Source organism: Lissotriton helveticus, chromosome 6 (genome assembly GCF_964261635.1).
Source record: "Lissotriton helveticus chromosome 6, aLisHel1.1, whole genome shotgun sequence".
NCBI lineage: Eukaryota > Metazoa > Chordata > Amphibia > Caudata > Salamandridae > Lissotriton > Lissotriton helveticus.
This window is the reverse complement of record NC_136067.1, coordinates 1,530,677,134-1,530,703,937: the sequence shown is the minus strand read 5'-3', so window position 1 is coordinate 1,530,703,937 and position 26,804 is coordinate 1,530,677,134. Positions and strand designations below refer to the sequence as shown.

Here is a 26,804-nt window from a genome sequence, read left to right as displayed (position 1 = left end):
GCTAGACTATTGCTTACTATCCAGAGGGTTGGGTGTGGGTCTTCGACATGCAGCACATCTTGCTAGGACATATTCTGACCATTGCCCCGTGAGCATTACGATCAGCGTACCTGGTTACGATCGGCCCAGACCGACATGGCGGATGCAGCCGACTGCATTGCTTGACCGGGTCTTTCGGACCGAACTGGAGGATAAAATAAAGGACTTCTTCACAAGGGATCTGTGGATAATGTGGAGACAATTTGGGAGGCCTTTAAGGTCACTATACGGGGGTTACTCTATTTCCAAGAGCTTTGGGGTCTTAAGAGATATCAAGCGAACATTGAGGACTCTAGAGCAGGGTCTGGAAGATCGAATGGTGGGTGGAGACACTGGGCAGGTGCAGAAAGATTTTAGGGCCAAATTGTCTGCCTATGAGGAAGAAGATGCCAGGGAAGCCAAGTTTAGGGGACGACACTGGGTGGCACGGAGGTATGGGGAGGAAGAGCGCCCGGGGAGGGCATTGGCTGAAATCACTCGCTGTCCACGCTTTAACAACGACATATTGGAGATAGAAACACAGGGGGGAGAGGTCTGTCAAGATACGGTAGGCATACCAGAAACATTCAAGTCCCATTACGTTACACTGTACACCACGCAAAGACACGAAATGGAACTTGACGAGTTTATGGGGGATGTTGGCTCAGCGATGTTCATAGGCAATTCCTTAGTGCTCCATTAGAGACTGATGATTTCAGGGAGGCCATCATGTCCTTAAAGAATGGGAAGGCGCCGGGCCTGGATGGCATACCTGCCGAATTTTATAAATGTTACATCAACATTATGGCACAAGTCTTACGCGAAATATTTGAAGAATCCTTGGAAATGGGGATCTCCCCCCCCCCCTCGATGCGGGAAGTGGTTATTACATCTCTGTTAAAACCTGGTAAACCTTCTAGGATGTGTGACTCTTATAGGCCTTTGTCGCTCATCAATTGTGACAAAAATATTGGCAAAGGTCTTGGCCACGCGACTGACATTGATCAGGGAGAATGATTTTATCCATGAGTAATCGGGTTTGTCCCAGGTAGGGCCACTACACACAATCTGCGTACCCTGTTTTCTATGATACAGACGGTGGCGCCAGAATTTCCGGTTGCTGCTGTATTTCTTGATGCCTCCAAGGCCTTTGACTCTGTAGAGTGGAGTTATTTTTTTACGGTCTTGCAGAGAATGGGTTTCCCTTCCATATTTATCTCCTGGGTGCAGCTGCTGTATGATCGACCGACTGCTAAAGTGCTGATAAATGGACATCTGTCCACTGCTCTCTCCATATCACGGGGCACCCGACAGGGGTGCCCGCTATCCCAGCTACTTTTCGCAATAGCAATTGAGCCGTTGTCATCCAGGTTACGTCAGATTCACCGAGATAGGGCGTTTCGGTGTTTTCAGCGACAAATTTTGATTTCGCTTTATGCTGACGACGTCACATTATATGTTAGAGAGCCTAAGCAAAATATTAAATCCCTTTTGAGGGAATTTTTGGTGTTTGGACAGCTCTCAGATGTTCATATTAACTGGGGAAAATCGCACTTTTTCCCCACTTACGCCAGCGGTCTCTAAATTCCCATTAGACTTTCCTATTGAATGGTGCGAATCTGATCTTGGATACTTAGGGATTCAAGTCTCTTGGGACAGGGAGGAAACACTCAGATTGAACTATGGCACAGCAATAACAAAGCTGATGACTAACGTCACCCGATGGATATCTCTGCCTCTATTGCTGGCAGAACGGGCCTCTCTTATGAAGATGGTGGAACTCCCACAATTTCTATATTTATTTCTCAATATTCCCTATTACCGCGGTGCATTTTTTTCAAGCCCCTTCGCACTGAACTAATACGATTAGTGTGGGGCAGTAAACAGCCTCGACTTAAATGGTCGGTCCTCGCGCAGCCGTACGGAAAGGGGGGGGGGATTTGATATCCCTGACTTCGAGATCTACAATATTAGTGCGCAAGCTCATTATACCTATCATTGGTTGTCCCCTACACCCTATATGCCCCAGATAGCCACTGAGGATTAGTTGGCACATCCTCTCCCTCTTAGTGGAATTATACACGGCCCTCTTACTGCTATAGAGACACCATTCACGACGGTTACCTGCAGGATGGATGCCTGGAGGCGTATGGCACGTATTCTGGAATCACAGCTCCTCTATTCGCCACGATTCCCGCTCATTTACCACCCAGACATGGTTCTCCTGCAGGAAGCGAGCTTCCGTGCTATGTGTAAACGGTTACGGGTTGTCACATGGGGAGATCTGTTTCATGAAGGGAAGTTACGGGTGCTGAAACACTTGCTCCAGGATGCATACCCCACTGGATATTTTTCTATATGTGAGACTCAGGCAGGGACTAAAGGCGCTTCTTCCGGACTTTCCCTGTGAACCGGCGGTTTTTGCTCCCTTGCACTTTATACTAAGCTCTTCCGATGGGAAACACCTGGTATCGGGTCTGTATCATACCATACGGGCACAAAGGACTGGGGTGGATAGCATTGCTCGCACACACTGGAGTGAAGATTTAGACCGAAGAGATAACTGATGATCAGTGGGAATATTATTGTAGTGTCACAGAAAGTGTTTCGTCTAGTTGTAGGTTCAAGGTCATACATTACACATTTTTACAACGTATATATTATACTCCCGCCAAAAAATATAAATTTCGCCTTTCAGATAATGACAGGTGTGATAGATGTCAGAGAGCAGGAGTGGGATTCTTGCATCTGGCGTGGGAATGTCCGGCAGTATGGGAGTACTGGACGCAGGTGCATGGGGCCCTGGAACAAATGTTGGGCACTACATTGGAAAGAGATCCATTGATGATTATGTTGGGCTATACCGCACAAATACCTAAACAAAGCAGAAGGCTCCTGGATATTGCTTTATTATTGGCCAAACTTAGGGTGGCTTGTCGCTGGGGGAGAGGGAGGGCTCCAAAATTGAAAGAATGGATACGAGATGTTGTATATTGTCAGGAGCAAACATCTGTGTAAGCTGAGACATTACAGATGGCTTCTCGACCGAAAGATGTATGGGATCCTTTACAAACGTATCTCTGAGGGGTGGGGGGGGGGGGGGGGGAGAGAATCTGACTAGTCTCTACTGCAAGAGTAATGATTGACAGGGGGTTGGGGTGGGTCGTTCTGAAACTCAAGGGGCCCTTTATTGTCATGACACTGTCTATGTAAAAAATGTATACAGACATCTTCTTTATATGCTGTTCTTGCTGATGTGGCAATCTGTGTTGACAGATGGAACATCTTCGTCCTGCTTAATGATATGCTATATTTTAATATGACTATGTTGCCATGAAACGGACCCTAATGTGTTGTAGTGTATGCTGAGGCCAGGTGACGCCGTTGAAGAGTCCTGTTGGGATGAGCTGTAGCAGATATTGCACCTTCAGAGACTATTTACATATAACACCAATGAATGTTTGGAAACTGATATAAATAAAAATAAACAAATAAAAAGGTGAAGAGATCGGCCATTTCAATGTAAACAAGTATTTTACAGAGGTTTCAGTCGATTCGAAAGACAAGAAATTTAACTTTTTGGGTAAGGAGGAGAGATAAACAATCAATATTTAGTCCTACATACCAGTCTGCATTGCATTTTTGGTGGTTTCAATATTAATTCAGACTTTTCTGGGTTTAACTAAAGGAAGTTTGAGGATATAAATTTTTATAGGGAATTTTTGTAGTGCATTTTGTACTAGAATGCAATGTCTTGTACTGATGCACAAAATGGACAGAGCTTCAGTGCGATACAAATAATAAGCCAACAATTACTAAAATCTTTTTCTCGCTCAAGGGAGCTGAGGATCTTATGTGCCTATATGCTCCATTTCCAGATTGATGAGTTGGATGCATACATTGATTTCAGAGTCTGCATGACCTGTCCTATTGCAGAAATGATACACCAACATATCAGACTACAAAAGCTAAAAGACTGACCTGTCCATGATGGGAGAGAAATAAGAAAATGTCTGTGACCAATCTATTGACTGCTTATTCCCTAGTATCAATGGCTCTGGGAACTTTGGGGTGAAACAGTAAGACATTCAGCATTTTAACTGGTTGCTATTAGTGTTAACCTAAAACCGGTTGTTTTACTTTCTCTGGTACTGTATGAAATAAATTGTTGTCCTATGCGTGTATATGAGCGAACCGTGTGAAAAAAATATTTCTGGATGGCTTTTATGCTCAGAGTTCCAATACACTGGTATGTTTGCTTATACTCTCTATATTACCACTTTTTGTGGGTTGAAAATTGTGACTTTTGGTTCTTTTGTAGTAAAGGTCACTTGAAGCTAGGGATATGCATAAAAAGCTGCTCAGTAAAGATTTGGGGCTGGCCTATTGAAGAGTATGCTGTTTTTTGGTATGATCAACACAAGATGCTCCCATGCCCCGGTAGATTGAGACCATTGACTCACTAGACGCTGATAAAAAGTTGACAATTGCAGCCTTGCATTGTGAAGTAATGGTATGCATTAAGACATTATTCCTAATAACTTCAACCTCTTCCTCACAGTCAGACTTTGAAGCCTGATAAAGGGTAATCAATTCATGAAAATCCTAAACTGTGTTCAATAGGCAGCTTTGGTTACCACTAAACAGGGTTGAATTTGCAAAATTCTGGATGTGCAGCGGAAGTAGATTGGATTTTGACGCATAAAGTGGAAAGCCTAGATTGCCAAGTAACATTGTTTGTTGCATCTACATTTGCCAGTTCTCGATGTGCTATGATTGATGCACCAGATAGTTTAGCAGGAGCAATGTTATGTTACTCGTATTTGTTGAGAGTATGTACACCGGGGTTGGTTTCTTGGTGCTAGGGTGCACATCATGCGGCACATGGTTTTTGTCATAGCCCTGTTGACAGAGCCATGTTGTTAGGAGTTGCTTGAATCTCACATAGGTGGGGTAATTCTGATATCAAGAAGAAAGGAGTTCCATATGTGGGGGCAAGTACTGAGAATCTGGAACCACACGTTATCCTCTTTTTGAATTTGGCGACTGTCCGGCGATTCATATAGATGGATCTTCAGTTTCGACTGGGGGTGTATTTTTTTTAATTCGGTCAGATATAAAGGCTGGGTTTATTCTGCAGAGGGACTTAAAAACAATACATCCAGTCTTGGAGACAGCCCATTGTTCTACCGGAAGCCAATGCAATTTTCTCATCAGCGGGGGATGTAGCAATGTCTGGGCTGTTGTAAAATGATCCTGGCTGTCTGGTTTCGTGCCAGTTAAGTGTATGCTTTTGAGGCCTTTTCAGAGGCCCAAATGAAAAGAGTTTGTGTACTCTACCCAAGAGATGACTAAGGTAAGGAACTTGCAGCTTTTCCAAATTCTACGGCGTTTCAAGAAGCAGAAGGAGATTACTGCAGGAAGATGGCTGTGTATATACTATACCAAAATGAGGTATAGTGTACACAGAATCCAATGGTTCCCTGAAAGGTAGGCAGAGGTAAAAGTAGATAACACCTTACACTTGATTTGTGGTAGGGTGGGCGAGCAGTAAGGCTTTGTCAGAGGGTAGTGTTTAGCTTTTGTTCTACAAGTTCAGGCAAGAAAGGATCTCAGAGAGGATGTAGCCTTACGGCTACAGCGGTCGACCTCGAAGCTGGAGAACAGGGTTCGAGTCTCGGCAACCACCTTCAACATCCTGTGATTCTGGGCAAATCACTTAATCTACCCGTGCTCAACAAAAATGAATGTGTCCATCTGTAACGAAACTGGTGCTCGTGTAAAGCACTCAGATACCCGATATCTTCAGGTCTAGTTCGTGCTATATAAAACTCTAAAAAAAAAAAAAAATTAATTATGTCAATCAAAGAATGAACTCAGACCAATTTGTTTGTATGCAAAATATTATTTTGTTATATTTATTTTCTAGTAACAAGCAAGACTGGCACAATTAAGTGTAAATAGTACTTTTAAAGGCAGGTTGAACAATACAAGCAAGCTGACAAAAATGACTGTTACAGGTTTGTAAATACTTTGAATACAGTTGTAAATACTGTTAGATTACTTTTGATTACTTTACAGATTACTTTACGGATTACTTTTTCTACTCAAAGTGATGTGCCTAGATATCACACTGGGTCAGATCCTAGAGAAAAGGTAAGTGAAGCAGCTTTTGTATAGTTGCAGTTTTTCAATATTTCATACAAAACCAACTCAACAGAACAATGTTCACAAGAAAGCAGTCAATGCAGTCCTGTGGGAGGAAATGAGGTGATTGGTTTCAAGGTAAGTACTTACATTTGGGAGTTGGGTTTCTAGGGTTAGAACCATGGTTCCCCCAGGGTCAAGGATGCACTCTCGAAGCACCCTCAGTGGCAATAACACGGCCGGGTGCAGAGTGCGGAGGCCCAATGTTATCCAATGGGGGATAGGGGGCCTCCGGTTGGTGGCTGCTCACCAGCACGCCACAAGGTTGTGGGGGCAAAGCTCCTGGTGTTAGGCTCAGGGCAAATGGGGGAATCAGAGTTAGCACAGCCTACAATGGCAGTGTTTGTGTGTAAAGGTACAGGGCCTCAAAGGTGGCACAATAAGTGCTGCACCCCTTAGAGGCCTTCCCTTGCCACAGTGCCCTTGGTACCTATGGTACCATTTACAAAGGACTGACGTGGTCAAAGAGTGCCAATTGGATTTGGTTTTAATGCAGTGTAGGGAAAGAACATAGGCCCTGGGTACCTGGTTGGCAGGAACCCAGGGCACACTCAAAGTACATCAACAGTCTGACAAAAAGTGGCCACCTTCTTACAATACCTGCTCCTGGTTGGGGCTTCATTGAGAGATCCTTGTCAATGAGGACTCCAAGACTTTTTACTAATCTCTTGGGAGTACTGGGAGCGCCCATTGCAGGAGGCCAGAATAAATGATTCCACAAATCACTTCTTTTAATTCCAGGGAGCTGTCAATGGTAAAAAGTTAACTGCATCTCTTCAGCATATTTATAGATGCAGACATTCATTTATTTTTTAAGGGAGTGCATTAGGGGGCGAATATGTTAATTAAAAAGATGAAGGGACAGGGAAGTTCCATGGAGTACTACTCCACAGTTCAACTGAACTTTGGGTGAACTGAAGGGAAACAGCCGGACCGATTGTGCGGCCATTTAGAAAGGAAATGATCCCAGTCAAGAGCTGTGTCCTATAAACCTGGGGCTTCGACACTGTCCCTGAGGAGATCATGGTCGACTGTGTCAAAAGTCGCTGATGGGTCCAGGATGACCAGCACCTAAGTGATGCCCAGCACCTAAGTGATGCCCCCATCTGCTTCTTCCCGCATGTCAACCACAACGGAAAGGATGACCGCTTCAATAGAATGGGCTGGCCGGAAACTCACATGGTGAGGGTCAAGGAAATTGGACTCCTCTAGGAAGGAAGAGGTGTCAGCGACATGTGCTTCTAAAACCTTTGCTAAGTAGGGGAGAAAGAAGATGGGACTGTAATTTTTCAGGACCGATGGATCTTCGCCGGATTTCTTTTAGAGGGGTACCATTATAGCCACCGTAAAAGAGCTACGGATGCTGCATTGATTGAGGGACAAGTTGAGAAGGGAGATGGCCGGGGTCGGGAAGAGACAATACTATATTTTAGGATCAATGGGGACAAGTGTAATTTGGAGATCCCGACTTAACCTTGGTCAGCAGGTCCACAAGGCAATCCTTTCTGATTGCAGGAAAATCTGATAGAGTAATAAAGTTTCCATCTTATAAGGAAGTTGCATTGAGAAGTGAGCTAGGAAGAATTATGTATTTTACCATCTCGATCTTGTAGATGAAGGAGTTGAGGGCTTCACATGGGTTTTGAGTGGGTAGCATAGGTGCGGTCATTATCAGGGTTAAAGAGTTCGGAGACAATTCCAAAGAGCTCTCGATTTGTTCACAGAGTTTAATATTTTATTCGAGAAAAAAGTACATTTAGCTTACATGACTGACTTTTTATATACTTTAAGGTGTTGTGTATAGACTTCCCTTTTGTCAAGAGAATTGTTCTGCCATTTACGTTCTGCATGGTGAAGTTCAAGTTTGGCTAATTTTAGGTCTTTTGAGAACCACAGACTACATGGCATCTGGCCTCTTTGACTTTTCGGAGGGGAGCATGCAAATTACTGGCTACTGTAAGCCAATCGGAGATTATTTCCTCGTACTGGTCTAATGCTCTCATTTGGGGTAGGTAGGACGATTTCCAGTAAGTCACAGAAGGCGCTGAAGTCTACTCAGGTCCCCTTGCTGGAGAGAATTCCAGGACATGAGGGGTGTTTAAGAGGGGACAGGCCAGTCAATGAGAATCTGATTATATAGTGATTCGACCAAATGCAAGGGGAGACCGTGAGACTGGATATAAGCAGACTGGTGGACCAGACCTGGTATAACGTGTGACCTTTGATATGGGAGGGTAAGAACACATGTTCAAAGTTTAGACTGCTAAGCAGGTCGGTTAAATCTGTGGATGTTCGCCCACCGGTTTCCTCATTTGCCTAGTAGTGGAGGTTGTCAATTAGCAATACTTCTGCATAGTCAGTGAGGAGAGATTGACTCTGCCAGAAGTTGTAGAAACTGTTGCTTGTAGCCATGGGGTCTGTACATGAGAAAGCAGAGAAAGGGGGAGGTTGGAGAATCAAGCTTGATCAGTAGGCTATCAATGGCTGGAATAAGTGACGTAAGCCAGGAAAAACAAAGATCTTTCTTGATTGATTGCTGCTGTTACACCTCCACCTATTTTACCTAGAGGCCTATTGGTTTGAAGTAAATAGTAGCTTTCTGGAAGGGCAGCTAAAAAATCAGGAGTGGATTCATCAGGTAAACATGTTTCGGTTAAGAACAGAATATCAGGAGATTCGAAATCAAGAATGTGTAGTATTTAAATGTGGTGTTTGACCATAGAACGGGTAGTGAGATAAGTGACCAAGAGCTGGTTGATGTGAAACTTGGTGAGGAGTAGGAGTAACACTTCTAACTGAGGCAGTGATGGGGGAGGGGGGGGGGGGAGGGAGTGAAAAGGGTTGGGCTGTGCAGAAGATTTGATCAATTCCATTGCTGGGATAATGTTGTTTAATAGACCTAAACTGTTTAGTTTTGGCAAGAGCAAAGGGTCTTATTGGTGGCTTACAGAGTAAAGGCATCTGAAGAGTAGGTAAGTTTTTGGACGGCTGGCTCCAACAGGCTGCAAACTGGCTTGACTTTGGTGCGTCAGCGGCGCATCAGCTGCCTACAATAAATGGCCGGGAAGGTCTAACAAACCCCGCCCACCTCAGTGCTGATTGGTTCCCCCAAAATCCAAACTTAGACGCGATAGCGCAAATTCAGGGAAATTTTTAAAATGCAGGTAACGCGATAAAGTGCTCGATTTTTAAAACCTATAAGGTGCAATTCTCAATCTTTCCAAAAGATAGCTGAAGTGCAGCTAGCGCGTTCAAATTAGCCAATCTGCAGGGGAACACCAAACTCTGGCACCTAACGGCGGACTTTCTCAACATAAAAGGCGAGTATCTACTTGAGCCCTTTCAGGACGATATACAGCCCCTTATGGCTAGGAAGCTGTATATCCAGCTTCAGAACAGGGACCCTCCCGGTTAACGCTTTTACAAATAAATGGTCAAAAGAACACTCTGCTGGGTGTCCCGCTTGCTGATGAGACCGACATTCGTGTTTTTTTTCTTTTGCCACGGCTACAAAACTGCCAGACGGCGTTGGCTCATACCACTATGTAGGAACTTGGGCTGTACGCAGTGTTTGGAGGTGTAGAGAATTCTAAGATTTGACACACACCCCCCCATAGTTTTTGCCATGTCCCGATTCCTTAATTCTATGTGGCATAGGCGTAGGGCCATTTGTAATACATCTCAGCAACTGTAAAAATGTCCCCTCCAATCATGTTGTTTTTGCTCTTACAATTTTTAAACATTTTTATCTGGTTTTAACCATCATCGTTTCTAACTGGTGTAAAGTCATTGGATAAACTAAAATGTTTCTCTGGATATATTTTGTAATCTGCTACTAATGAAATGTCATGATTTGTCCTAAAAGAGCAATATATGTATCTATATGTATTTTTTACTTTTAATGGCCTTTTATGACCGAAATAAAGTTGAATGAATGGAATAGCAATTCTTAAATCTCTCCAAAAAGATTGCTGAAGTGCAGCTAGTGCAGCTGCTAATATCAAATTCAATGCTGGTACAGAAGACATCCCTCTATTGCACTCTTCATGCATACAGTCTAGAAAGCTTGCAAAGGCACAACAAAACATAACTAGCATTTGCCAAGCAATAGGTCTCGCAGGTATGTACGTTTAAGCTATTGGCATTGTAAATAACAATGCCTTTTATTTATGTTTTTAAAAAGAAAACAAAAATAAAAGGCATTGATATTTGCAATGTCAATAGCTCAAACTCGCGTCAATGCGAGACCTATTGCATTGCAAATGCTTTAATGTGCAATTTGTGACAAGGACATTTAAAATATTCTTTCCACACTTACATGTGGAATACAATTTACTATGTGTGTTGCTTTCATGTGATGCTCAAGCCATTAGGTGCACTCCTACAAACAGCACTCACGTGTTACAAGTGTGTTTTGTAGCTATGACATCAAGTTGAGAAGTCTGAAATATAAACAGTAACAATGAAAGCCTAACCTCTCCCCTATAGAGCCAAAGCAAGTACCTCCCACTGCATACAAACAAGGTGGTGGTGATATAGAGGACAGCCACTTGGGATGGGCTAGGAGACTGACGAACAAACACGGTTACAGGATAGCGAATTTATTCAAAGTAGGGAAGTTAGAGATTCCATGGGCGAGATTGTATAGAATGAGCAAACTAGGTAATCTATGGAAAGACGGGCCCTGATCTCCTGTTGCTCACTTAGGATGAGTTTAGGATGATGCATTCAGAAACCTACAAGTGAGAAACATCGAAGGGTAACAACTCTAGAGGAGGCCTACTCCAGCTAGAAGACAGGCTGCTCACTGAACCTCTCCATAAAAAGGCCATACGTTGACGTATAAGAAACATGTTAAACTCCTGCAATACAATTATATAATTGAACATTGACCAAGAGAACGACTTGGGGGACATGGAATAGTAAGAATCGCTGAGATCTCTAAAGAAGATAGCAACTTGAGCATGATTTAGACTGGTCCACTTATCTTCCATAGATCCTATAACCAGATTTGTGTTGAGGAAAAGGGGGAGGGTCTCTGGCACACATTCGAGAGATTGTAGGCAAAAGTGCTCTTTTATCCACCTACTTTGGTTATGCTTCAAGTTTGTGCCAATCTAGGAAAAGGTTTGGGCTGGTCAGGGGCAGGTCACAGAAACACAATAGAGGACTCGCCTAAATTGACCATTCTTAACAGCAGGTGCGAGGGAGGTCCACCAAAAACCGTTAATTCTTGGGACTGATGGTTCCTAAACTGAGAATTGCCCAGAAATGTGAGCGGCTGCTTCACCACACTTGAGTGGATGGACGGAAGGCATGGACAGGTGTATGCTGGCCAAGAAGCAAGTTTTCCCGCTCGCAGACAGTCGGCACATCCGTTATCAAACACACCGGGAGCTCTTCACGCTCGGTCTTTTTCGGCAGATACGTTTTTAGAAAAAAAAACAATACATCTAATTGATCCTAGCTCCTGGGAAGTTATAGACCATCTCATTTAAGGACAACAAAAGACGCTGCCTATTCAACGCTGCGCTTTCTCTCTCAACTCCTTTGCTTTAGGAGAATGTTCAAGCATTAAGATTCCATTGTAAATACTAATCACAGTGACAGTCGTCATACAACTTACGGTATCAACTTCAAATAAAACATTTCGACTAGTCTCCATCTACGAAGATTTAGATACTTACTACATTGTAATACGACCGAAGAGTACGCTCACAACATTATCTTTGTTCTTCTGCATTCTAACAGATATCAAGAAACCTTCATTTACGACTGTTCCTCCTCTTTTTCTGCTCGGTGGTTTATCCCTGCCGAATATCAGGTCTGGGCTCAACTTTTCTACTAGCAATAGACGGTCACCTGAAGAAGGCCCAAGAGTCGAAACGCGCGTAGTGATTATCTACCGTATTGCCTTCAACCTATTTGTTTAGCTTTAAGTCTATTGATAATGCACTTTTTCTAATGTGTTTTTAAATTTAAATTGAATGCTATAAATATGTAATATACGATTTTCATGTGCAATACTAATCACTTTATATATAAAAAAAGATCATAAAAAGAAAAAGGAGAAAAAAATTATATAAGTAAACATTAAATACAAATATTAAATATTGAATATCCAAGTATCTACCGTTTGAAGTTTTTCAATACAGTTGGACTGTACATGTTCATGATGGTAATTAACTGATCATATCAAGATATTAAAATGTGTGATCATTCTGTCACTTGGCTATAGACCTTTTCCAAACGCAAGTCTACAAAGATACAGGATGCTCGCACAAGAGAACAAAAATGTGGCAGCACTGATAGGGTTATAGGGGCATACCATTGTCAATGTAATCATTTTTCTGTGAAACACTGATAAGCCTTAGTTCCTGGAGGGAGCAGGACTACTGGGGTCAAGGACTTGAAAATGCGTGTCCACTTTAATATGGTGAAAAATACATTTCTTAATGATATGGAAAATTATGTTACTGTGAAGGTAGCTATTATACATTTTGTATTTGGAAAAACGCTTTTTTTTTAAAGCCATCTCTTAATTTCTCGTGAGTTTCATCTTCGCCTGGCATGAATATCAAAGTAATGTCAGTGGCTGCAGAGATATGATTATGATAAAGAGCTAAACCCGGTATATAGCTCCATGGATCATGCATCTGTTCCTGAAATCTGTACCCGTCCTCATGTCCGTATGGTTCGAATCCCAGCGGGCCCACTAAGCCATTCATTCTTCAGAGTTCGATAAAATGACTAGGGTTGGGTAACAAACATCAGGTATTGAGCACCAAGGTGCCCCACGTGTGAGCATGCACTTCACATGCCTTAAGACATATCGATTATTGACGTACCTTTGTTACATTGTATGTTTATTACCTTTGTTGCGTCTACTTTCCAGAGGTGCAACTATCGACTTTGCTAAAAATAAACTCTTCAGCTACAAGCAAAGTTAACATGCCGATGTAATATATCGTGATATTTTGTTATCCATAATTTGCACTCATCGTGGGTCGCTTACACGGTTTGTTTGCAGCATAAAGACTTTGACATCATTTACAAAGTGAACAGCAGTGGTGGTTGCTGTGGCAGGAGCCATGGTATGTTTGCCAACCATTGTGACGCAGATGAAAAACCCACAGAAGACTCATTGGGCCTCAGGGGGGAGGAGAGTCAGGGGAGACCGGTCACCGCACACCGTGCAAAATTAGGATTGTGGCAGGGCGAAATAAATGGAGACATTTCAGTTTTCACTGGGACTAAAGGAAGGGAGCGGCTCAGCTGTACTTTGACAGTAACGCGAATATCTGAAAAGCGCAATTCGTTAACAACGAAGAAAAGGGACGAGAGAGCACAAAAACGGGGCGGGCCAATCACAATTTGTATACAGTCCCCGGATGAGGGTGATAATTCGCCATCTGTGTCCAACAACAATAGGTATGAAAATATAGAATTTGTGCGCACGATACGAATGTGGGGACATCGGTACAAAGCACAGAACAGCGAATTACCGCACAAGTCGAGGAGTGCAAGACCTGTAACTATCATCAAAAGGATTAGATTCCAAGATGTGAGCACCAGGGGTGTGGAATTGTTTAAAAAAAATCTACTTTTCCAAGGGATAAAATTGTATAGAAATCTACTTGTCCTGCAAAAAAATCTACTTACCTTGCCTCTTTACTGAATCAATAAGATGGACAGGCAAAAGTGTAAATTAGGTTGTAGACCGTGCGTTTTAGACATTCAATACAGTGAAGCTTCCATTTAGGAGAACAGTGTCAACAAAGGTAGCATATTCGAATCAGAAATTCCCATTATAAAGTACACCATGGTAATATGTAAGTCAGTATTACATATTTACAGGATAACATTTTTGCATAAGGTATTTACAAACAATATAAAACGCAGTCACATATCGGCTAGAACCAAGCAGCTACCCACAATGCATTTAAGATTCATGCAATAGTCAGGGGTGGATATGAATGTGATCTGTGATTATGTCTAGATTAGGGTGTCCTGCTCAGGAAAGCATGACATCACTTGCTGTCCTGGGAAGGGTAGGAGACAATTCCTTTTTTCCAAAGGGACGCGTCTTCAGATTTCAGCCCCACGTAGATGAAAACATCATCTCTAAAGGTGTGTAAGGTTTTCATTTGGATGACTCAATCTTTGACACTGTGAAACATAACTGGAAGTTTGGGGTGGGGAGGCACACTTAGACCTATGCTGTAGAAGTCTTACCAACATTACTCAGTCAGTCCTAGAGCATTATTAGGGAATAAAGTGCCCTTTGCAGCTGCATGTGAAATAAATCACTAAGCTTGAATCTTTACTGCACCAGCGACGTCTATCTAAGCATCCCAAAGAAAGCATCTGCAGCAGCTTGAAAGTCCACGTCAATACTTGTTTGCTGGTCAGTATTATCTTCCACCAAGCCTTAATTTGTTATACAGGCTCATAAAACAGTGGCAGACACTCCTTAAGGACACCATAAACTAACAGTTGAGGTCAGGGGTGAATTACCCTGCCCCAGCTTGCTATATGGAACCAATACAAGGGCAGTTCATATACTTAACTGCACATGATCTAAAATAACATGTCAGGTGACTTGCTTTTTAAATAAAGTATACAGTGGTGTAAAAGGAAACCCAGGAAAAACATGAGGAACGTATCTTGCAGGACAAATCTCCTAGCAAAAAGAACCAGGGGTCTATTAAAAAAAAAAGCCAGAAGTAAAAACGGTTTTGTTTTCAAAACATTCCCCAGTTCAGCTGTAGACTAGAGACTGATCTATCAAACTGTTGGGGCATTTTGAGAGGGTATGGGTGCAGACATTGCAGAGGTGACCATTCAAAATAGTTTGTGAATCGTTTTTCCTTTCAGAATGGAGAGCAGAAGGGAAGTGGGGGGATGGTGGTTTTACATCAGGGGTTTGAGAGGGGACAGAGGTGAGCATCCTACTGGGAGCAAAAGAAAGAAGAGTAAACGTTGTCTAGAGATGTTTGAGGATTTAGATCCAAAAGGAAGAGAATGAAGGAGACTTAGATGGAGAAAGATATAACATGAGGTTTAGACTGGGCACAAGACCAATGGCAGAAGGTTGAGACAGCAAGACAAAGACAAGTTGGACAGGGAATTCAAAAAATGACAGCGTGCTGAGATAGTAAACAAGAAAGGGAAGTGTCATTATCACAAGTTGATGTGGTTGGTGTGTTAAGTAGGGAAGGTTCAGTTATTGGCATTTTGTGATTTCTGATATAAACTAAAGCACACATCATAAGAACAATTTCACTTTCTCCTGCTGCACCTCCGGGGAGGTTTGTAACGTTAGCTCTTTCTGAGTTTCGCAGCTTGGAACGGGACATTCTACATGTAGTCTATTCACTTGCTTTGCATGTGATTACTTTCCAATAGCATAAAAAACAATCCTTCCTCACTGCCTTGGGGTACCGACCTTATCTCTGTAGTGCCATTTCAAGCACTGCTCCCTTGCAAAGATGTAGCTGTAATATAGAATCCAGGGCATAGGCTAGAGAAAGCCAGCACAACACAAAGGACGGACTTCTAGGCCCAGAGAAGCATTTACAGCCTGAAAGCCACAAGTCTTGCTGTTGTGAAGCAACAGAGGGCCTCACCAACCTATCTACTCTAAGCAGGATTTATTTGGACACATTTACGTTACTATGTCCGCTTTACCCTGTACACTTTTAAGAAGTCCATTTCTATGTACTGCATAAACACACTATCCAGCCATACATGTTCCTTTGTTTATTTACCCCTCCCGGTACATTTGAGGTAACCATTCCACATACCTGCCTTATCTTAGCGTGCAGAGCACCAGCTTCTTGTGGCTTATCAGCTTCCAAATTAGAGTGCTGAGCCTCCAACCTAGACTTAACCCCACATTGTGTGATCCTGGGCAAGTGTTTTATTTTTCTGGTCCTCCATTTCCTAATCTTGCAAGATTAGCAGTGTTCACATAAAGGTTAACTCATGTTAATAAGAGCTACCTAAAACTGCAGTAAGTTGCTAAACAGCAACAGAGCACTGTTTTTAACCTTAACTTTAAAAGTGTTTGCTAGGGGTAGTAGGGACAAAAAGAGTTTTCAGAGACTTGCCTGTTATTGTTGTAAATTAGGCAAAATGTGGGATATTGGAACGCATGTGGGCACGCCTGTTGTCAGTCAGACCAGAGCTATATAGTCAGGGCCACTGGAATTATGCAGCAAGAGAGGACGAAATTATGTGGCAGGCTGGAGTATATTATGCAGCAAGAAAAGGCAAAGTTTGTGACATAATTCAGCACATTTTGTAATAGTATTAGTTTATTATTTCATCATTTTCAAACTTGGTAACACCCTGTGGGCATTAGTTGCAACTCATTAGTATGAGGAGAGGGAGAGGAGTTGGCCTAACGGCTAGGGCGCTCGACCTCGGACCTGGGGATCTGGGTTCGAGTCTCGGTAACAACGCCAAAAAAACTCCTGTGATTCTGGGCAAATCACTTAATCTCCCCGTGCCTAAAATGAATGCGTGTCCTCATGTAACGTAACTGGTGCTATGTAAAGCGCTCTGATACCCGATACAGTTCGGGTCTAGTTCGCGCTATATAAAACTCTGAAACAAAACAAATGAGGTGAACATCCAAATACAGCAATAATCAACAGAAAGGTGACCAGTCCAGCTTTACAAAGAGTGTGAACAAACAAGGACCCCCTGGGTAGTGATTGCTAGAGACTCCTAGGGCAGGGTAAACAAGCTGTGTGTACAAAAACTTCCTAGGCAATCTAAGTGGCAGACCACAGATAAATGGACCAAGTGAAACTAGGAATAGGCAAACAATCAAGGGAAAGCATTAATAAAAATTAATCATGATTTTAATTGACACATTAAAAATCATATAGAGAACAAGGTGTTCAGGTTATATGACAGACAATTACATAAAATAACACGATATACACTCTTTATAGGTTAAAAAGACACCAACAACACAATGCAGTGTCTACAATAAAAAATAGCAGCAAAATTACTCGACGCGCGTTTCGGCGAAAACGCCTTCTTCAGGAGCCGCAAGTTACAATCTGTAATCACATATAAAACATAAAGAGTTATTATGACCACAGCCCTGGTAATTTAAATGCACTCGAAACATCATTTTCGCTTTTACAATAACAGTGCACAACAATATAAACATACAATTGAAGCCTATAACCTAGAAATCGGAGGTCCAACTAATATATCTTGTGTCTGGCTTGTCATATGATGGACATATATCTAACCAAAACAATTGTGAAGTACTCACTCTACTGTATTACTAGACAGAGAGAGCAGATGATGGGCCTACCTGTAACACAAGTTTATAACATTGACGTTGATATTGCTCGGATACCAAAAGATAAAGAGACGATATGATGTTTTATGAAAGCTTGCATTTGCATGGAACCGTTGTGTTCATTGGCTCATTGACCTGCCTGCCTTGATATATTATTGGTTAGATGTTATGTATATACTCATTACACATCATCTATTCGTGTTTTAGGTACATTGCTACTGTGTCATCTATCTGAAGATAACATCCCTTGGTTGCCTTTTGTAGTAAGTTTTGATTAAGCAATGTCATTGTTATATATTCAAGTTAAATGGGTGTCTATGCTTTATATTGTTACTGTGTTATTTACTAGAGGACAACACTTTTGAGGATCCTTTTCCCAGCAAGTTACTATCAAACTTATGTTATTATCATACATTGACATTTTTAGTAATGTAAAAGCTATTATTTTGCTTGTTATAGAGAGGCCCATCATTTATGCTCTCTTTATCTTTTGGTATCCGAGCAATATCAACGTCAATGTTATAAACTTGTGTTACAGGGAGGCCCATCATCTGCTCTCTCTGTCTAGTAATACAGTAGAGTGAGTACTTCACAATTGTTTTGGTTAGATATATGTCCATCATAGGACAAGCCAGACACAAGATATATTAGTTGGACCTCCGATTTCTAGGTTATAGGCTTCAATTGTATGTTTATATTGTTGTGCACTGTTATTGTAAAAGCGAAAATGATGTTTCGAGGGCATTTAAATTACCAGGGCTGTGGTCATAATAACTCTTTATGTTTTATATGTGATTACAGATTGTAACTTGCGGCTCCTGAAGAAGGCGTTTTCGACGAAACGCGCGTGGAGTAATTTTGCTGCTATTTTTTATTGTAGACACTGCATTGTGTTGTTGGTGTCTTCTTAACCTATAAAGAGTGTATATCGTGTTATTTTATGTAATTGTCTGTCATATAACCTGAACACCTTGTTCTCTATATGATTTTTAATGTGTCAATTAAAATCATGATTAATTTTTATTAATGCTTTCCCTTGATTGTTTGCCTATTCCTAGTTTCACTTGGTCCATTTATCTGTGGTCTGCCACTTAGATTGCCTAGGAAGTTTTTGTACACACAGCTTTACAAAGAGGCTTCCACTGCGAGGCAAAACGCAAAGTCGCATTTTTAGTAACTTTTTAATCGTTTGAGCTAGAAACAAATTTTGCAGCAGATAATGGATTTATGTGGCAAATACAGCAGACGTTCTATCACAATACCAGTGGCCCTAGCTATAGTCAGTGTGAGGGCCTGAGGTCGCATCATGTAGCAGATGCTAATGGATGGCATTTCTACTGACTTAAAGAAATCACCCGTAGTCTAGCGCCCCAGTGCTGCTTTAAAGTCATGCTTGGCGCTGCACAGAACAGCATATAACGCCTCTCAGCTTCAGGTGCAAGATTTTGGTGACATCGTATCACAGACAGTTTGTGGTAAACATATCACTGCAAACCTGCCTTCTGGCAAACTCTGCCTTGCCCCTTCTGTTTTCTTTTTCTGGCCTCTGATTCCAGTGTGCTGGTGAAGGAAAAAACGCAGAGCCATATGGGAAAGAAAAGAGCGTAGTGCAGACACTGGTTTACAAATTAGAAGCTCGTGAAAATGAAAGCAACAGGGGTGGCCTGTGGGCTGCACGAGAGCCCCACAGGGAAAGTAAGGTGCTTTAATGTAGATTTGGTTGACACTAAAGAGGCTGAGACATCAAGCACAGACAGCAAGCAATGTGCGAAGAGTGGGGCCCAAGAATTGCATGACAAAAGAAATCCAAGCACTTTAATGCAAGCCTCGGAAGAGAGAGGAGGGGAGGTGAGGGGAGGGGAGGGGAGAGGAGGGGAGGGGAGAGGAGGGGAGGGGAGAGGAGGGGAGTGGAGGCGAGAGGAGGGGAGAGGAGGGGAGCGACCTGGGTTCAGCACAGAGCCCCAAGGGTGCAGCCAAGAAAAGGCAGCATCAGAAGGGTGAATTAAGTTTTTTAAAAAGTCCGGTAAAAGCAAGGAGCAAATAAGCTTGTCTCCTACCTGCCATTGCGGGAAGTGTTCTCCAGCTGCAAAAGCTCCATGTGGAAAATTCCATGCTACACAAAGTTCATGCTGTGCTTTACTCTCTCGACTGCCCAGGCGGGCTATATAAATCAAAAATAGGCTCCTCTGCATCCTGGTATAAATTGTTATAAATTGTGTCATGACTCTTGTGCCTGGGTTAGGTGATTACACTGAGGACGAGACACGGACTGCTAATTTGAAGAGGTCAGAGGATAGTTTGTTCTCAGTCCATAATTTACTGTCTACCTGCCCTTCAGACAAAACAGTAATTAAAACGTCTTGCCCTTGCAATAAATCTTAATGTCTCGGGCGTCGGGCGATACAAATTACCCATCCCTGGAGCACACAGTACTTGAATCATCACACTGCACGGTGTCTACTAGCAGCGTAACAAAATGGAGGCAGAGGCTATAGGCAGGGCTTAAGTCCTAAACAAGCCCAGGAGTTGATTCGCATGCTACAAAAGTGAAAGTGGTTCGCGATGCACTTAATGACCTGTGGCAGGAGGAAAGACAGATGGCGGCTGCGCGTGTGCACGTTTCGTGCAAGCTAGCTTGAGGCCACCAAAATGCCTGTGGTAACACTTTGAAAACCCGCTTTCTAAATGTCTCGCAGAGCAGCGCATGCGCTGGCTCAGGTGAGACCTAAAAAGGACCGAAATTACTACGAGTGCTTCCTGTACGACCAGAGAAACATCCCAATGTAGAGCAGCGGATGTGACCTAGGTATACTCCAATAATAAAGTTGTATGAATACCCATATTAATAGAACTATAAACAAAAATAATACCAGACAAGCATGGGTTACCTGGCCGTACCAAAGGTTGTATGGTGGGCAGATGCTTCTAAGTGCAGGGTAAATTTAGACAGGTATACGGCGATTTATTGCATTTACATAAATATTCAAATTATTAGGGTTTGAAGGTAGCAGGAACAAAAGCTATCTAGTTAATGCGTCACATGCAATGTGCCAGTCATTGTATTATGAAATTAGTGGCATCTTAATGAAAAGATCTTGTAATCTTGGCAATAAGAAGCGTTGCCATGGTCCAGGGGGCCGTTATTAGGCGAAATTCCATCCCTAGGGTTAGTGCTTCATGTGGAAGCAAGCCTCCTCTCCTGGCTGTTGATCCTTGACGCAGGAGCCACACACTTGCCAGTTTCGCCAGAGGGTACGTGAAGCACTCTCCGAGGGTGGAGGTGCTCGTCAACTGAACTGCGCAGTATTGTGCGTGGGTGAACTTGGGGGCACGGGGAGGGCATGGAGTATACACACCCCCACTCTTTAGGACAAAGGGGGTCTTGACAGAGTGACAAACCCCCACCCCCAAGGGGAGGAACGGGATTCTCAATTTAGAAGGCCCAGATGAAGGAGTTGCTGACGGAGGGGTGCATGGAACCTGTACCCCGCAGATCAACCGGACTGGCTTAATGTGCCACAAGTGTGGCCCGTAGGCCCCGGGAGAGAGCACTCTGCAGCAGGCAGGCTCACCTTACCTGCGTTTCTAAGGCCGCCATCAAGTGCGGGTTCTAAACGGCCGCACACAGGTGGGCCAAGAGCATAGGTTCCCCGGGGTCCCGTAACAGCCTATAGGCAGACAGAGGTATCTCCTCTGGGGCCCGGGACTACATTACCAAGGTGAAATCGCGAGGTGCGTCAAGTGACAGAAGTGCAGGGGGCATAGACTGGAGATGTTTCTTCAAGAGCAGATCCATAGAGAGAGGAGACGCTCGTGCAAGTGCAAAGAATGTCCTGCTTCCGTTCTAAACATTGTGTCACGTGACAAACGTGAAAGCATCTGCTTTAGAGAGAAGTTTTTGCGAGTGGTGGGGTATCTTCTTTCCTGCTTGCCGGCCTAAAGCTTGCGTTAAATGACAGACGTGTGGCCGTAACCGAATGGACGGTTAAGGGCGGACCTAGTAATATCACACTGCACGGTGTTTACTAGCAGCGCAACGAAATGGAGGCAGAGGCTATAGGCAGGGCACAAGTCCTAAACAAGCCCAGGAGTTGTATGCCGCAAAAGTAAAAGTGCATCGCGATGCACTTAATGACCCGTAATAGGAGGAAAGACAGGTGGCGGCTGCGCGCATGCACGCTTTCATGCATGCAAGCTTGAGGCCACCAAAATGCCTTTGGTAGCACTTTGAAAACCCGCTTTCTAAATGTCTCGCAGAGCAGCACATGCTCTGGCTCAGGCGAGACCTAAAAACAAACTTGCCTTGCATAGAATAAATCTGCCAAAATATCCCACCTACCAATATGAAGAGTCTATGATGGGAGAAAAACCAAGTCAAACAGGAACATTCAAAAGGATACCAAACAATTCAACGAGAGGGATGCACAAGTCAACATTCTGATTTTTTTTAAACTTCTCAATCAATTTTCAGTTCTCTCAAAGCTAAAGATGGCAAAACTTTTCTTAAGCTGGTGAGGCACAACCTAAGCAATCCCCAAAGAAAACCCCAGCTCTGAAGCACTAAAAGCAATGCCAAAATGTAAGCTTCAAGGCTTACGATTATCTAATTTTCCAGGGACCCTACTGTGTTAAGTGTGGTGCATGCATAATATCGGACATCATCAACTTAAAATAAAAGTTAATGACCTGATCTGATATTTCGAATTGATACCTATACTAAGAGCTGGATACAATTTGGATGTGTGCAATAAACATTAAAAATATACAGTTTGGAAACAAATGTTTACCTGACAAATTTTTTCCCATATCTCATCACAGCCAGCCTTTTCTTGGAAGCTTAACGCCAGATCATAATTCTCAGCTTCTGACCACACAATCAGGGTATCCTGTTTACAAAATTAAACACCAAACGATTAGTCAAGTTTAATTTAAATTGGTTTCATTTATTTTGTGAAAAATGAAAAAAATGACCTGCTTTAGCAGCAACATCCACCAGTACTAAGACAAGCCAATTTCACCGGAACCCAAAATGGTTTGAGGACAAAATGAATTTACAGATACAGTTAATTAAATTAAACTAAAGCAGCAAGATGATAAAAAAAAGAGTCAGGGGAAACTTAAACAGGAGTGTCAGATTTAATTGTAGATGGGGGAGAATCAGCGTGGACATTTGTTTCCATTTTCACTATTTTCTGGGGGGTCCGCAATGCCAGAAAATAACAGTCAGCCAATGCAATATGCGGAATTCCTACAGCAAGAAGCTCAGGGAAGACATGGGATACAAGAGTATTTGTGGGTGGGTGGGTGAGCAGATGAGGTTGGAGTTGGAAAGGAAATACATGCAAATATTAACAAGCAAATATACAAACATGTAGGAAGCATTATAATCTGATATCCGGATTTAAACTTGAATGCATAGTCACTTGCATGGCAAAGGTTTTCTGCACTTACTTGAATAGAAATGATCTAGCATAATCTGCCCAGGCCTCTAATAAAACAAATTATCTAGCATAACTACTACAGGTCCGCATAAAAGATTATGACTAAATAGGCTGCTAGGAAGGTAAAAAGTCTTATAACAAGGATTATAGTACCACAAATGGAACAGTTAGCTGGCTACTCAGTTGATCGTTGCAGCAAGAAAATTGAAATTGTGATCTGTGCAGTGGCAGCCGGAAAATTTAGAAGGATTGGGGGGGGGGGGGGTACGTGCCCCACGCACATACACACTTACAGCCAGGAATTCACACGTGCACACAACCACATCCATTCACAACACTCATTAACAAACATTCATACATACATGCACGCACCCAAAAAATTTTTTAAAACACACGCACTTACCAGCAGCTCTGCCTCGGAGCTCCCAGGAGGCTTGAGACTGCTGCCTTCCCTCATTGGCTGGCCTAGGGTCAGCCAATGAGGGAAGGCATCAGTCCCAATGTCATCACAGAGTGGAATGGGTCAGAGACACTGCTGACCCCACCCCACTTTGTGATGTAGCGTCACTGATTTGTTGTGTAGTTCCTGTAATCCTATATAGGATCTGAGTGTTTAGACAACATACACTGTAGGATTGGTGTCCAGACTGATTCTAGACACCCCCACCAGGTATGTTAGCCTGTATACCAGCTAGCTCACAGGGCCACTAGAAACCCCTCTTCCCAAGGAAAGAATATTTCTTGGCAACTATCGAACATGACAACTCTGTCCCATCAGGGATCGTGGAAACAGTGCATTAGTTTTTGCTCAGTCACTCGTGCTCACTCTGTCTCATAGAGATACACACAGAATAAACAGTGAGAATGTTTCTCAATAAGCATTTATTTAACCTGCATCATTCTTGTGTTAAATAAGTGTGCTGAAACAACCATAAGACAACAACAGATATAAATGATTATAAGCACCAATGGAGTAAAAGGATGGCAGATTTCTACCATAGTGCTAAAACAATGAATACAGGCAGGTATTAAAATACATGACAGTAAAATGGGTACCCCTATGATGCGATCCTAACTAGATGTACCTAGCATGTATGAAGGTGTAGAGCCAAGAATCCCTCTATGATAAAGTCAACCCCATTACCTGAAGTGAGAAACTGTGGGGCCCCGTCTTGGCCTCGAGTGTGACACCCCGCGAGGGATTTCAGACCACTGCGAGCTGGAGTTTCTGCGTGCAGGAACCTCAGCGTCTAACGTCAGTGTGTCAGCATGGAAGTCCTTTTCTCCTCTGACTACCTCAGTAAGATATGGTGGTTATATACCCAAAGTGGTACCCTCTGGAGTTCTACCTTGCTGTGTCATGTCGGACTTAGGATGACAGAAGGAATGAACCTTATACATAGTTATTATGCAGGAGATGGTAGTCCTGCTGAGTTTCCAAGAATCCACATCCATAATGGATAAGGCTAGTTTTCAGGGAAAACTCCACGTCCTGTAAGCAGTACCATAACTAGGTAAAAGGTCAGTCCCAAGAACCGATATGTAGTGTAATGGTAGGGAAGAATATAGGTGAAAGGTTGAGTTGCTACTTGAGCCTATATTGGGGTACCTATATCAAACATAACAGATTGACACTCAACCCTGTGTGCGTCAAGGCTTAGAACTGAAGCACCCAGGTGTGAGGTAATCAGTGACGCTACCCCTCGTCACTGAGGGGAGGGTCTCAGGGACCTTTGCTGAGGAGGTCACGCCACAGGACCTGTGACTTCTTCAGCCCAGCAAATTTCAGCTCAGGCAGCCAGGAACCTGCACATTTAGCGCATGTTTGCTCCTGGCTGCCTGACCTGAAAATGAACAGTATCTGTCAGGCTGACCTTTGTTCAGCCTGACAGACAATGTTCGTGAGGGTCGAAAAGAGGGGGGGCCTCAGCCCCAATAAAACAGACCACCATGGCTGATCTGTGATATTTTACAGAAGGACAGAACTCAAGTTCAAAACCTGTATTTGAGGGAAGAGAATTCTGAGCTCAGTTCAAAATGAAGTTGTGACTATTCCAGAGGAAATTACAACACTTGATGGGGGACAGGGAGTGACGTCTCAGTTGCTGGTCTTGCAGCTACACATCAATGTAAACTAATCTAACTGTTACCCACATTCACTGCAAGGATAAAGTAATTCTGTACTCAAATTCCTAATTGCTGTTAATTTACAATTATTTACACCATCACCTAGTGCAACACATACTTATACTGCTTCCTTAGACCCCCCTTAACAAGCAATTATAAGCGAATTCAGATTTGTGAACATACTGGGTGCAAGATCAGGTAATAAAGGTAGTGGGTTCGGGACTAAGAAGATTTAATTTAATCACCCACCGATTTCACATATGTAGCTCAAGTTCAAACTAGATCATGCAAAAGAGAATGTCAGTCGATACTTCTAGAATAGTTCAAGTGAGTCTTTTCTGGAGCATAGATTAACCTAACTGTGTCAACCTCGAGATCTCGCCACTAAGCAATGCTGGTCTAGAGGTTGGGGAATCTCAATGCTAAATAGATTACAGTGATGCACACTGCATTTGAAAACCAATTAAATGTGCTTTGCTGAACAAGCTACTTACCGTCGGTAACGCCTTAACTGGTAGAGACTATCTAGCCGCAGAATCCTTACCTTTGAAGATCCCCAGGTGTCAGACTGGATCTGGAAGATTTTCGAGAAGTACCCCTGCGCTCCGATAAGTGGTGTCGTTCAGTTTGGCATCAGTGGTGGAAGTGGGCAACACGGTACCTATATTAGGCACCACCTCGGTGCGCTGATGCCAGTTACTTCGCAACTTTCCACACCAGGAGCATGGAGCCACGATGAGAACTGACAACTGGTGTGGAAAAGACTAACACCGTCCTTCATACCTGAACCTGTTTGTAGAGCAGGGAGGATCGGTAATGAATCTGCAGCTAGAGTCTCTACCAGATAAGTAACTGTTTCCCAATTCTTTTTAATGAGGATTTGGTTGTTGACAAACAGGTTGAAGGCGTGCCACGGGAAGTTGCAGAATGGAGACCAACAACAGCAGAGGTAAATAAAGATTAGGGGGTCGTAGGGGCACCGTCAGTTTAGCTCACCATGGCCCAGGGCCTTTGGGTGCAGAACTGCCTTTCAACGTTGGGGTCTTCTTACCGGAGCTGGTCGTGGTCAGTGGGAGCCTCTAGATTCACAGTGCAGTCACTATCATGGAGATCAGGAGAGGTCAGCCAAAGCTGGACTCTAGGTAAGGATTGCCGGGGAGACTTCACTGGACAGGTGAATCACTCAGACTTGGGCCATGTGCCTATGGTGCAGAGTGGGCAGGTCACGGTTCCAGCTGGATCCGGAGCCCTTGGAGTAGATTTCTCCTACACAGGTATGCTGTCCACGGAAGATTGGAGTCTTATTTCAACTGCAGCAGTCCTCACATGGTTTTCAGAGGTCACTGGTGCAAGACAGGTCGCCTTTTGGTCGCAAGTTCTTTGCAGCTGGAGACAGGCTGGTAGGGCTGGGTAAGTGTAGTCATCTTCAGGATTCTCTGCAGAGGAAGTTTTCTTCTTCTTCGGTTGTCGCAGATCTAACTTCTAGGTCTGGGGGAGCACTCTATTTAGGGGGCGTTTTAGGAGTAGTAGTAGGTAGGGCCAAAGGAGACCTTACCTGGGGTGATCCACTATTATGCCACCCTCCTGTGGGAGGGGTAAAAATCCTTGCACTAATTGGAGAAGTTCCTTTATCTTCAAGATGGACGTGACAGAAAATTGTGCTTAACTTCGTCTCCTCCACTTGA

At 43.2% G+C, this 26,804-nt stretch overlaps 1 protein-coding gene across 6 annotated transcripts in view; it reads right to left on the bottom strand.

Moving 5' to 3' along the window:
- PPP4R3B (protein phosphatase 4 regulatory subunit 3B) overlaps positions 1–26,804 on the bottom strand; it is a 333,143-nt gene that overhangs the window by 236,352 nt on the left and 69,987 nt on the right. For all 6 annotated transcript variants that reach the window (XM_078649315.1, XM_078649313.1, XM_078649314.1 and 3 more), the window contains exon 3: positions 22,339–22,437. In XM_078649315.1, the coding sequence (XP_078505441.1) occupies positions 22,339–22,437 (99 nt within the window). The remainder of the gene's footprint in view (positions 1–22,338; positions 22,438–26,804) is intronic.